The sequence below is a fragment of the Dicentrarchus labrax genome, unplaced genomic scaffold (genome assembly GCF_905237075.1).
Source record: "Dicentrarchus labrax unplaced genomic scaffold, dlabrax2021, whole genome shotgun sequence".
In the NCBI taxonomy this organism is placed as follows: Eukaryota; Metazoa; Chordata; class Actinopteri; family Moronidae; genus Dicentrarchus; species Dicentrarchus labrax.
Genome location: NW_026136716.1, coordinates 15,646,173 through 15,660,930, shown reverse-complemented (window position 1 = coordinate 15,660,930; position 14,758 = coordinate 15,646,173). Strand labels below are relative to the sequence as shown.

Below are 14,758 nucleotides of genomic sequence, written 5' to 3'. Positions count from 1 at the left end.
AACAGGGGAGAGTGAGGGACAGATGAAATGAGAGTACTTAGTAATAAAACATTACCCACCTGAGTGTGTATTTGCATGTCAACACAGCTTAACACTCTTTGTCTGGCTGAATTGAGGCTGAAAAACACTGAGTTATTTTAATCTGCATATGTAGGTAGGAAAACATCTTCCTTTCTCTTGTTTCCTGAAATAGAGACTTTCTATTGAAGAAAACAGGACTCCTTTTAAAGACAGAACAGTAGCTGAAAATATGCTTAAAACAAATCACATAGTCAGTTTGACTGAAATCAAACAGAGATGTATTGTGCATCTCAAGAGTCCACTAGTGTACTCATTTAATCATTTCTTGCTCTTTTCTAATGGTTTTTAGCAATTATTTTGTTCAAGCTGGAATGAAAATATTTCTATGTTCTACGTACCATGAAAAGGGTACTCAGATAGCTGCAATCTTAAACAAATAACTTTACTGAAGAACATTTAAGTTAAATATTCTTTAACATGTTTAGGGCTGTGCCCTAATAGTCAATTAAACTGTGAGAAGAGTCTTAGTTGACCCACTTTCGTTAGATAGTTGCAGAAAAACAAAAATAACATTCGATGACTAGTCGACTAAAATCTTTAGTCGGGGACAGCCCTAAACATAAACGAACGTTGTTATATATATTATATAGCATTTTCTAATACATTATATACCAGAATAGGATCACACATATGCTGATACCTATACAGTATCAATATTGGCCAATAATATCAGCTGACTAAAATATCGGTAAATAATCTCAATTTAAACATCCACTTACGGGCTTTTCAGAGCTTTCTGAGAAATGCAGTCAACAGATACACCTGTTGTCATTACTGGATATAAATTCACAATAAAACTTAATCTAAAATCACGTACTGAGTTTACAATTTATGATGTTCCAGTGCAGCATATATTAACAATTGATAAACGAGTAGGTAATACATTTATCCAATGGTCATATCCAGACTGCTAACAAGAACAGTGGACTGTATGCCTTGCTTCAATTGTTTCAAACTTGCTGTTGCTTTTTCATTGGTCCAGCTAATGTGAACCACAACATACAGCATGTAATCAAGTGCCTGGAAGCGGCTGTTTCAACCTGTCAACTTTACAATTTGATGAATGCATCATTCACAAGCGGCCAACGTTCAATGGATTCTGGGACGCTGTGACCTGCAAACAGAGGCCACATTTCTCAGCTGGATTAGCAGGATGTCTTGGAATGCATAATCCCTGTCAACCTGTACTGAGTCTTGATCACAGATTTCGAGGTGTCTATGAAGTGAAACACACTCTGCTCCCCTTTTTTCCAGTTGTTACAGTTGATGCCAGCATGGTGAAGGGGTGAAAGACAAAGACACAGAGACAGGACACATTTCTTCATATGGTCAGAATATGATATGTGCACTCTCATTTATACTTAAATGTATAGTGTTGTTAACAAAAGTAATTGTCTTGCTTCATTTTTCCAATTCTTAAGACCTTACCAGCTATAACGTAACATGTCCTCAAAAGGAAGACCACCAAGATGTTGAATCATAAGGTCCCATTGAGAGCATGAGTGTGTCTAGCTCATTTCATTCCATCTGCCTATATTAGGAAATATGTGCAATGTTGACATTTTTCCTGAGCGAGGAACTCATAAACAGTTGGGGGCCATCCTCTGGAGAGCATGCCTGCACTCACATTTAGATTATGTTTGTTTATTCAATTGTAATATTTTTGTGTACAAGTGGACATTTTGGCAGCATGGTGGAGGGAAGCAGAAAGCATTATGCTTCATCCTCTGAAACCCTGAATTTTCACAGCACAGTATATCCTCCAAATGACACTACAAAATATGTTGTCTGTCCTGCCCTCTTAAAATGAATCATGCCAAAAATCTTTTTAACTTAACTTTTTTTAAATAAATGTTTTATGATGTGACAACACTACAGTATAGTTAAGGTTTGGTTCGGGTTAGGCACAGAAACTAGTTGGTAAGGTTACTTGATTAGGTTTGGGGAAAGATCATGGTTTTGGTTCAAATAAACACACAAATGAATACTATGTAATATATATACTTTAATAAATCATAAAATTACCATGATATGTTAGAAATTAAGTAAACCTTGTGGTTTGGGTAAAAACATTAGGGATGGATGTACAAAGGCTCAGCCCTTTTCTCTCTGTCATCCCCTCTCTCTCTATATCCCATTTCCTATCTTCAACTGTCCTAAAAACTGGAAAGCCAATCAGAGTAGGGCAGGTCATGACTTTGCAATCCTGGGGGAAAAAATGGCTACTTCCCAGCAGTGTGCCATTTGGGGGCTAATAAATGATTCAAATTTTTATTAAATTATTTTCTGATATTGATATTGGTATAAGAACAACAAAAATATTATGTCTCTGGACCAAAAGTATTAGACCAATCAACCGACGGACCAACTAACATCACATAAACCAGCAGACAATCAATCACTTAAAGGGTCCAGTAATTAACATTCAGGAGGATCTATTGGCGGAAATGGAATATAATATTCATAACTTTGTTTTCATTAGTGTATAATCACCAGAAAATAAGCAGCCATCTTTGAACCACCATGTTTCTACAGTAGCCCAGACGGGACAAATCGAACACTGGCTTTAGATAAGGACATTTGCGTTTCTTGCCCCTTTTACGGCTACCATTGTTTGTTTGCGCTTAGATGAGAGGGTGAAGCAAGGGAGTTGCAATCTGAAACTACACCACCAGATGCCACTAAATTCTACACACTGGACCTTTAATCAATACATAAACTGTTATATAAATAATAATATCCGACAATACTCGAACAATACACTAACAGAATATTTGCCATAAGTTCTGGAAGCCAGCTTGTGTTATAAGTTTATAACCTCAGTGATACTAGCTGAGCTAAATGGAAAATTACACTGATTACTTGCAGGAATGTTTCTGCTACAGGTACAAAAGAGTGTAAAACTTTTGTTGGATGAGTAACCAGCTCAGATGGACTGCCTGGGTGCACTTCATGGAAAGAATAAAGAGGTTTTGTCAGTGTGTGCGAATGTGTGAGACTATCCAGAGCTCCGTGCTGTTGGGTTAAATATTTACATGAAAAACAGAGGACTATGCAAATGCACAGAAAATAAAGAGTGTTCTACAGCAATGTGGTTTTCCTCTACTGAGGTAAGACCAAGCCTTCTAGCTCTTATCTATAGCAATGCAATGAGTGCCAGCTCTTATCTCTGTACACCTCTACAAGGCTCTGCTTTTTTATTGTAAGGGGGGATGTTTGTTTGATTTTTGTTATACTGTCCCATATTACAATCCAATTATCTTAATTTATCATTATGTGATGTTTGCCTCAACCTGCTTCTTCTACTAAGCAATTTTGTTTCCCAAAATGCAACCTCTTTGGTGCCACACAAGGTAAACACTCTTCATGAATGTTTAAACCACAAAGTTTTTTTATTTGCAAAAAAATCCCAGAACCTAGAAAGGCTATTTTTATGTATGTGATGTCACAGGTTCAAGGAAAGATACATCATTGAGCATGTGCAGTGGTCAAGGTAACAAGGTAGCAATCCAGGAGGAGAGAACAGTGGAGTGTGGCTGGATAAGGAACGTTCATAAAAATGACCAGGCTCTGCTATCCATTAAAAAACATACATATAACATGCATCATACATAATTTCTCATAATACACAGAAAGAGCATGAGGCATGGCTTCAATGTACACTGGCAACTCATCTTCCACCAACCCCAAGATATTAATCTTAATTCTATACAAGTACACGTTATCCCTGGCACACAGCATGAAATAAAAGCCATGCCCTCAGCAAACTGCATACAAAGTGCAAATGTCATGGATGCTGTCAACCATACTACCAAACCTATCCCCTACTCACCCACAGGCTTGTTACTTAATGTCAGCTCGCCTGTGGAGTTCTGTGTCAAACAGAGGCGGCTCTGGCTACAGCAGCTGCCCATAGATTGATAGGCTGCAGATGGAAATCTCCCTATTCTGACAATAATCAAAGATGGCTTCTACAGATATAGCTAGAATGAAACATTGAGCAGCTAACATGCACCATGCAAAAACAAAAAAAGAAATGACTCCTGTTACAGAGTTCAAAAGTCAGCCCAGCTAACAGTTCCAAACGTAAACAGTGAGCTGGGAGGAAATCTGGGGAATTGGAGCACTAAACCAAATCAGGAAGTGTATATTTAACTTAGATTGATTAGTTTGGTTTTGGAGCCAGTAATCTCTATAATGCATGGATACTGCAAAAGACAGTCCAGGGAACATGCACTTCCTCTGCTTATTTAATACCTTACAAAGACTGACGAATGTTGCCTATCTGTCCATAGCACAGGGCCTCCGACTGCCAGGGGAACTCCAAACCTCAGGCGTGGCTCAATACTTTTAACACCAGGGCCCACAGAGGCACATCATAAGCTGACCACCAGGACCCTGGGTGCTAACTGTATTGTAAGCTAAACATAAGTCCTAGACTGTATCCCTTATAAAATAAAATTGTGGGGTCCCTGTGCCTCTTGGTGTAGAAATTATAAGCTGTAGAGCCCACTGGCCAGGCCACTCCTGGGCTCCTAGCTACAGGCCCTCTGTCCCTCTACTATCCCATTTTACTTTTTCCATCTGCCAAAGAAACCGACATCCTGAAGTACTGATGATTGTAGTAAAAAAAAAAAACATTGGTGCCCTTTCGTGGTCTCCAAAAGACATGTGCCCAGGGGCCTCATTGGACCCTGATCTGGCCCAGCACCAGGCCCAGACAGGTTCTCCCTCTCTCTGTCTCTCTCTAACATTACCACTCACTATGTGTTGTCGGTCTACATGGTGGTGTGTTTTTAGTCTAAACAGAAGCATCAATGTCAGCCTAATGATTGTCAGCCTAAAAATTATTCACACAAACAAACACACACACACACACACAGGCACCTAAGTAATCTTGCTCAGCATAATTACCAGCACCTCTGTTTACAGCCCCGTAGACACAGAGCACAAAAAAGAAAATAGCTTAAAATAATATCCTTTTACTGACCATTAGCTCACTGTTTTCAGTTATCTACTAACTTTCTTTTGGTTCCACCTCTATAATCAATCGTTTATTTACTTCTTAATAGTTGTACTCTTACAGTGATGATACAAGAGCAAAACCCAGAAAATACAAAATAAAGGATTTGACAATATAGCTTCATAAACTAAGTAAGCAGCCGCTCCTAATCTGCTAGTCTTGGGCCCTACCCAACATAAGCAAGATCCAAGTGTAAACACACACAAATGTTTCTTTTTATAAAAAAATATAGATTAATGCAGTGATTATTCGCTCTCTTAGCGTAGTTGGATGAGAAAATGTTTGTTAATTTCAGGACATGTTTAGCCTAGCTTAGCTGGAAGCAGGGGAAACACACGCTCAAAGTTGTCATATTAAAAGCTGCAATAACCGAATTTCTGACCTCTTGGGGGCAGTGATACCAGTGGTAAATACAACAACGAAACATACACATCCAGTAAATACGAAGTAACATTAATTGGCGAGCTTGTGTCCTTGAAAAGTCTGATATTCACTTTCTTTTAGCTCTTGATTCAGCTTCCTGTGCTGAGACAAATATCTACTCACTAAGTTCACCAGTCTAACTTTGTCTGTCTGGAGTTTGGTGAAGGACAGTTTGTGTACAGTAGGCTTTAGAGCTGTCTGTTGCTGTTGGAAACTATAATAACAGAAAGATTTAACAAGTGCAGTAAAGAAGGAAAACCAAAACAATGAGCTGAGGGGAACTGCAGTGATCATTTTCTGTGGGTTTATTACGATTAACAAATTTCACATTACACCATCCGCAGTCAACTGTGATTATAAAAATACTCATTAAAGCCACTTTAAATATCTTGTTAGTTAGCAATATGCTTGGTTGTTGTTTGGAGTTCAGCAACTGTGGTACATCAACTAAATGCTCCTTACTTAAGACACAATTTCAAATTCACAGTAGTTAGTGACAGTAGTCACTGAATGGTTAAAGCGCATGGCCACACGGTCGTAACCGTCGCCAGTTTGATTCCAGCTGTCGATCTTTGTTGCATATCATTCTCCTCTCTCTCCTGTTTCGTGTCTGCCTCTGTCCCTATCCAATAAGGGCCCAAAAATGCCCCCCAAAAAATAAAACAACTGAGCTATACTGAATGCACAGGGATTCAATTATCTTTTCAGCTAACTTCAGGTGAGACAACAAATAAGCAAACTTGCCTAAATGTAACAGTATTTCTCAAAAAGGAAACTAAATGTTCCGTCTGATCCTGTTTGACATGTCTTGATAAAGAATGAGTGACTTTGTTTAAGACTTTCAAAAAGCCTTTAGCACCTGAACTCATCATCCTCCTCCCGCAATGGAGTTAACCACTGTGAATAAAACCTAAAGTTGTGGGAAACACCAAGGTAGATTCATGATGATCCACACTTTTGCTGTATTTGTATTGAGAGTTTCTTCATATCAGCTGGTTATGACCCCCTTTATGTCGGAGTTAACTGAAAACTTGGAAGAACACAGCACTGCATCAGTCTAACTAACTCTAAGACTAACAACCTGACTGACATCACTGACTATTACTGAGTTCACTTTCACTGAGTTGTAGACTAAACTAACACAACTAAATAAGAAAATAATTTCTACCCATGTTACATGAATCCTTGCTCAATTCAACATGTGTAGAATGTTAAATAAAGCTAACGTAAAATTCTTTATCCTAATAAATATTCTAAACAAAAAAGGATAAATTACGAGCCAACCTGAAAATGGAGGAGAAAACTATCCATCCATGCTTCCACTCCTCTTTCTCATTGATTTATCTGCCGAGCTCACACTAAACCCTGGTGTACAGTGGCCGCTAACAGGGAGCAAAGAGAGAGAGGGAGGGGTGAGAGACACTGCCAGTGTTGTGGGAGGAAGAGAGTGAGAGAGAGTGGGTGTGGCCCAGATAGAGAGAGAGCGAAAGAGAGAGAGCCTGAGAGAGGACTAAAATAACTTTGTGCACTTCCTTGACAAGCCGAGAGCAAAACTGTCTGATAAATACACACACACACACACACACACACACACACACACACACACACACACCATGCACCACACACCACACACCACACACCACGCATGCACACACGCACACACACGCACACACAAGTCACTGAGAAAAAGAGGAAACAGAAAAGGCCTGTAAAAGATAGCGTGACTGTGACACTACACAAAGAGGTGTGAATCAGACAGACTACAAGGATGTACAATATGAACACTGATCAATTTTCTGACTCAATTTAATACTATAAGATAAAAAATAATAATAATTGATCAAAACATTTTTATTGCTATGTATTTTCATGAATAGCAACACCAACGTGTGAGTGTTTGCTGGATCACTGTGTTCATACTAGGGGTTAACAGTACTTAAAACACCAATAACATAGGGCTGAAATTTACTGAGTTTAAATCCAAATTACAATTTGTACAATTTGAGTGCAGTTACTTCTTCTTATAACTCTCAATAATAGCTTGACTTACATACAACAAGAAGAAACTGGTTATCAAACAGTCTTAGTTTAATACTGATGCCTCTTCATTAGTGGATCCCAAACTTTTCTATCATTGAGTAAACTGACCAAGTTACATATTTTATGGATATTTCATCTTATATTCAATGCATAACAATAACAGTACAGAATAACTGATAAACTGTACTGTAGCAAATGCACTAACTGCAGGAAGTTTGAGCAGATTATTTCTAAGGCTGCACAATTAATTAATATTATTGAAATTGCAATATGGCTAAGTGCAATATGCAAATCAAAAATAAAAAAAGAGCTGTAAAGGACAAAACAGCATTATAATGAAGTACTGTAGTGCTGCAGATGTGCCCTGGTCTACCAATTTTGTTCTACAAATGTAAGAAAACATGTTTGTTTGTTTGTTTGTTTGTTTGTTCATCATGATTTAATTTTAATTTTTCATGAATATTTTATTTGTGATGATCATGTGTGGATCATTCCCACATAATCGTGAATCACAACGTGCAGCCCTAATTATTTTCTTGTGGATATTGCATCAGAGATTAGTTTTTCTGATACTTTTAGAAACTTTTTATAGATTCTTTATAAATTCAGTTTTCTTCACAGAACTGAACAAAATGCTTTTTTAATGCATTTTAATGTTTTTGATTTTTTTTTTTCTTACATTAAGAAGACCCTGCGACCCTGTGAAGCTTTGGTGACCCCTACTGTGAGTCCCAACCCCCATGTTAGGAACCAACACTCCATAGACCTGCATAAATAAGAACATCAGCAAGAAGATTGGCTATTTATATATGGTTATTCTTAACATCTACCACTGGGTCAGATTCAGTCGGATTCATCTTGAAATCAATGAAATGAGGCAGTAGAAACACTACTGCTTTTTTGTCCACAGGGGGAACCAAAATCAACACAAACTGAAAGTTCCTACAACAAGCTGAAAGAGCTAAATGCTATAATGAAAAATGTCACTGGGACATTTAGTCTGCTGTACTTAGTTAGCTAACTACCACAATACCAAAATAGACCTCTTACAGCAGGTGTTATCTGGCCGATATGCTTTCGCAACCCCAGTGCCTGAACCATTTACACAGAAAAAACACACAACAGCACCACATGTTTAATAACTGTTGGTGTGCTGTCTAGTTAGCCGATTGTATCACTTTATTTTCACACTAGCTATCAAAGACAAACCAAACTAGCCTCTAGTACTGCACCCCGATCCCTTGCTTCCTGTCCATGAACACTGACAGTTGTTTATTGGAGTGTCTAGCCAAGCTGGAGGCACGACTGTCATCGTTGTTGCTGTTGGCATGACAACTGCTGCCCCTGTTGCCGTGGGAATCATGTCCCCTGTCCACATGACGACAAGTGACCCCTCTGGCAAGGTTATACACACATACACACACAAACACAGACACATAAATATAATCCGGATCCTGGGCTGACTCACCGGGACAGCAGGAAATAGCACTGCTGGAAAAACGCTGTTTCTTTCCCAAATGTGTGAACTAAACCTTAAATAACACAGGAGGCCTTATCATACAAGTATATTATCTAATGTCTAACAAGGGTTGTGTGAGGCTCTATTGAAATGTCCTTCTGTGTATGTGTGTGTGTGTGTGTGTGTGTGTGTGTGTGTGTACAGGCTTGGATGTTGTTACTGCAGCTGCCTTAGTGTGACTTGTAAGTACACATCTGTTCACATCCTGTCTATTTAGAGCAGGAGACTGATCTCAGCCAATGGCTCCACCTGCTGGTCAATATCAGATAATACTCTGGTAAAAGGTAGCCCACCATCATTTATCCACATTCTTTTTTTTAAAACCATTCTGGTTCTTGTTGCCTCTCTCTTTCACTCATTCAGTCTTACCTCCTGGTGAAGAGCTTGAGTCCAGTGAAAGACTTTGAGCAGCCGCTCAGCACCTCCTTCTCGTCCTCCACACAGACTGGGGGGGGCGAGGAGAAGACTGGAGGGAAGGTGGAGGAGGAGGGCAGAGAGGAATTAGAGGAGGATGATGCAGAGCTGAATTCTCCATCACCTCGATTTACGTTTGGTAACCCTTCTCCTTCTTTTTCTGTCTCTCCCCTGTTTTCTTCAGGAGCACCACCACACTCCTCAAGTCCAGCCGCATATCCTAGATCAGTACCTACTCCCTGGTCAGGATCCATCACATGAATTTCTTCAGTTCTTGTGGTCTCATGCCTTGTCACATTTTGGCAGGATAAGCTACAACTCTGGGAATTGTGGGCAGTTCTTCAAAAAAAATGCAATATTCTAAGAATGAAAAGTCCTTATATTACTTATAAATCCTGAATATGTCCTGTGTAGTCCAGGCAATGCCAATGGAGGACTCCACACGTTTAAGTATTCCAAGTATCCCCCAAGGAATTCTTGATGTTCAAAGGAATGCAATGTAGAAGAGTAGTTACCCTCCTCCTGACTGCAGTTCCCTAAGGCTTTCTACGAAACCACCAAGCTGCAAATTGAATCCTCCTTTAAATGTGTCACCTACTCTGGACAGACAGTGGACAAGGCTCTCAGACTCCAGCTTCTTCACTGTCAAATCATAAAGTTCTCAGGGTAGGAAATACCAGGACTACTACTGCTACTACTACTTCTACAACAACAAGACTCACTGTCTATACTGTACTCAAATAACTACAATCAAAGGACCAGACCAGGGTACACTTATAGAATTATTTAGTACATTCAAAGAATTCCTCTGAGGCTATGATACTGACAGGACTGCACAGGAGGTCTGAGAGCTAAAATCAAACACTGGACTGAAACTACTATACTCAAAGTACAGCACTCTAAGTATAATGAAACTGCTAAATTAAACACAGCATGCACCAGGTTCAGCAACAGCCCTACAAACTTAAGGTTAAAGAAACTGCCGATCAAATACTACACATTTAAACAACAAAGTATTATGAAGGTACTACACTCAAACTGCCACTCGTAAAAGTATTACGCTCAGTAATATTATTACAATGAATTATTACTACACTGAAACTGATCTAGGACTTCAAACATGTCTACCCTGCAGAGGTTACAAAGTCAATAATCCACACGCCAAAGGTCTTTTACAAGACACACAAGGTGTGTGTGTGTGTGTGTGTGTGTGTGTGTAAGAGATTAGAGTTGGGTCCCGAAAGGGATAATCCTTCCCAGCATTCCTCTTTACATCTCCCACTCAGCAGTAGTACTGTCAGCAACAGTAGTATCAGTATCAGTGCAGTAATAGTCCAATTCTTCTGACTGTCAGTCAGCATTCACTCTTCTCTCTGTTTGTTCTTCAGTTTTTCACTCCCCTTTCTTCCTCCTACCTCTCCTCTTCTTCGTGTCCCTTCTTCACTAAGTTTTAAATGGTCCCCTCCTTGTCATCCTCCTCCTCCCTCTCTTTTTCTTCTTCAGTTTCTTGCTGAGTTTAATTACACTCCATGTGAGATGCACATTGACATACATACGCACACAACTGATTCACACACGGCTACACACACACTGATCCTCTACTACCCGCCCGGCTAAAACCAGGAAGTGGATAATGACAACAATCAGGGCCTCACTGTTAGCTGCCCTGTCACATGCCTGACTGGAACTCTCTCACTGACTAACTGCTACTCTCTTCTGGCTAGCTGCTGTGGATTTGTGTTTGTTGCATTGGTTACATTATGTTAGTGAGTTGTGTTGTGAAATGACAATTTTTGACAAAATATTTAATTTTACAACACAGGCTTGTATACAGAAATTCAGTCAATTCTATTGTTCCAGTGGTGATATATTTTAGTGGGTTTTTTTTTTGTGGCCTCTTTTTTAAAGTCCTGATTTTTAGAGCCTGGGGCCCTTTTACCATGTTGTGTCATGTCTGTCTATAAAGTAACCTGAACCTGAACACATCATAGGCATTTACCGATTTTTCAATGTACTGCTGTAAATGACCACACGAGGGTGCTGCCTAAAAGACAGACAACCAGACAGTCCATGAGCAGTGTCAGTGTCCTTCAAGACCCAGTATTAAGTAACAAGGCTCCTTTAAGTATGTTCATGATGTATTCCACATGATCTAGCCTTATACTAGGTTTCAACATAGTTTTGTTTAACTATGCCGACGTACTGTACAATAACGTTAAGCATAACCATACACCGTATTGAAGATTTAATTGAACTGTTAGCCCTGGTCAGAACGCACCCTTCCACTCCCTGGCAATCAACCAGTACACACTGAACATGTAACTTTGTCTCCTCTCTGGACATGGAGCTTTCTGGAGCTCTCCCCGCTGGTAGCCACAGACACACAAGCAGCTTATTCTCTGCAAGAGAGAATGTATTTCGTCAGTTACACCCAGGGTTATTGGTTAGTCATAGTTTTCAGTCACATGGCTGGCACCATGCCCCAGAGGGTTTCAATAGGGCGACCGTAGACCAATGCTCCATAGAACCGCAGAAGTGTGTGTGAGAAGTGTGAATATTCTTTCTATTTCAAACCCAAAAATAAAACTACAAAAAAATTTAACTCACCATTCAATAGAAGAAAACCAAAGATACGTAAACAAACTACAAGTCACTGAAAACAGCAAAGTCCATGCCAGAGCTCATGTTTGGCGATGTTTACATCTGTCTTATGGAGAATCTATCTCCTTACACTCCCACCAGGATGAAAGTGTACAAAAGTACAGAGATTATTAAAGTATTTCTGATCTGATTCTGAAGAGAAAGAGAAAGCTGTGCAGAAGAACGTGGGTGCATTAATGTAATGCATACTTTATATACAGGGTGGGTATAAGAGTCAATGACAGTGGGTAATCCGGGCCCTGTTAAGGAGGTCAGCTGCAGACGGGAAAAAACTGTTTTTATGGCAAGACGTTTTAGTCCGCAGCCTCCTGCCAGAGGGAAGTATCTCAAAGAGATTGTGACCAGGGTGGGAGGGGTTAGCCACAATCTTACCTGCACGCTTCCTGGTCCTAGAGGCATACAGGTCCTGGAGGGATGGCAGATTGCGGCCGATCACCTTCTCAGCTGATCGAATGATACACTGCAGTCTGCCCTTGTCCTTGGCAGTGGCTGCAGCGTACCAGATGGTGATGGATGAGGTGAGGATGGACTCGATGATGGCGGTGTAGAAGTGCACCATCATCGTCTTTGGCAGGTTGAACTTCTTCAGCTGTCGCAGGAAGTACATCCTCTGCTGGGCTTTCTTAGAGAGGGAGCTGATGTACAGCTGATAATGGTACCCAGGAAGCGGAAGGACTCCAAAGAGTAAACTGGGGAAACACACAGGATGATGGGGGCGGGTGGGGCTGGGTTCTTCCTAAAGTCCACAACCATTTCCACTGTTTAGAGCTTTTAGCTCCAGGTTGTTCTGGCTGCACCAGGTCACCAGATGGTCAATCTCCCATCTGTAAGGCAGACTCATCTCCACCAGAGATGAGCCCAATGAGGGAGGTGTCATCCGCAAACTTTAGGAGCCTGACGGAGGTGCAGCTGTTAGTATACAGGGAGAAGAGCAGAGGAGAAAGAACGCAGCCCTGAGGGGATCCGGTGCTGATGGTCTGGGAGTCAGAAACATTTTTCCCCAGCTTCACGTGCTGTTTCCTGTCAGACAAGTCTGTGATCCACCTGCAGGTGGAGTCAGGCACAGTGAGCTGGGAGAGCTTGTCCTGTAGCACAGCAGGGATGATGGTGTTAAACGCAGAGCTGAAGTCCACAAACAGGATCCTGGCGTAGGTTCCTGGGGAGTCCAGATGCTGGAGGGTGAAGTGCAGGGCCATGTTTACTGCTTTGTTTACAGACCTGTTGGCCCTGTAGGCGAACTGCAGGGGGTCCAGGAGAGGGTCCGTTATGGCTTTCAGACGGGAGAGCACAAGGCGCTCAAAAGACTCATGACCACAGAGGTGAGGGCAACAGGTCTGTAGTCATTTAGTCCTGTGGTCCTTGACAGCCGATAAGCAATTTTGCTATTGCACAGCAGATTATTTAAACATTGAAAAAGTTCCAAATATGACACTCTAGTGTTATATCTGGACATGTTAACCGTCAAAGTCAGATGAAGTAGTCTAGAGAGCAAGAAAAGCTGCATATAAAGGTGGTGGGGTGGATGGATGGTTAAAACAAACACAGGACTTTATAATCCAGACTGCTGTTCATGTCGCATTTGAAACAAAAAGTAAATCATTTTATTGAAGTAATGTACGTAAGTTAACTTATGTAACGTACTTAAATGTCAGGTATGTTACAATTTATTGTCTGTTTTTGTGCCTAAACCTAACAACTGTTATTACCCACGAAAGCTGTATTTAGTCTAACCAAAGAAAACACAGAGCCATGCACGTCCATATATTACGCGTAAGGGATACCTACAACGTTATATTTTGAGGCGGAGGGCCACTGACCAAGCAACAGTATTTGATGAGTTGGGAGCAATTCCGAGTTGGCATATTGAAAGTAGAACATATGTGGAAAAAACTGAAAACAGATGAATTACTAGAATCACTAGACAGTCCCACCATTTCTTGCATATTGGAATCAGTTGCAGTGGCTTTTGCTACATTTTAAAGAATTGCGTACATTTTTTAAAACAATTTATAGTTAGTTACATGAAGATTAGTCTGTGCATATATAGACAGATAAATGTTTCCCAACAAGCTCCATAAACAGTTCCAGTTAATGAGTAAGAGATTGTTAATGTTTACTGTCAGAACTGGTTGATATTTGAGTTGCGGAGCTTGTTGGAGTGGGAAAGCATTGCGTCTGATTCAAATATTGGAAAATTCAGAAAAGGGCAGTGATTGGTCACATTTGTGAGCATTTTTTCCTCATTTTTTTTTTGGAGGATTGGATAAAATTGAGAAGTCTCACCAAACATGCGGAGGATGAGAGAATTTGGTTCTTTTTTTAAGGCAGAATTACAGGAATTCAGTGGAAACAACAGCTTAATTGGGCTCTAGATGTCAGCATTACTTAACTGCACCCTGTCCTGATTGTTATATAAAAATATTTGGTTTTATATAGCAATGAAACATACTGTGTGTAGGAGAGGGAATAAAAGCAGCGCAGAATGAAAAGAAGGCCCTTCTTGTTGTTATGGTGCAATGTGATTATGGTTTCAGTCCCTCTGACAGACAGATGCACACACACACACACACACACACACACACACACACACACACACA

At 40.3% G+C, this 14,758-nt stretch overlaps 1 protein-coding gene across 2 annotated transcripts in view; it reads right to left on the bottom strand.

Annotated features, from left to right (window-relative positions):
- The window catches only part of LOC127378430 (diacylglycerol kinase zeta), a 125,127-nt gene that overhangs the window by 93,016 nt on the left and 17,353 nt on the right, over positions 1 to 14,758 (bottom strand). Inside the window, exon 3 of one of the 2 annotated variants that reach the window (XM_051427247.1) lies at positions 9,456 to 9,552. In XM_051427247.1, coding sequence (XP_051283207.1) covers positions 9,456 to 9,552 — 97 coding nt within the window. Of the gene's footprint in view, positions 1 to 6,811; positions 6,916 to 9,455; positions 9,553 to 14,758 lie in introns of those variants that run through there. The other variant, XM_051427248.1, reaches the window with a different exon arrangement.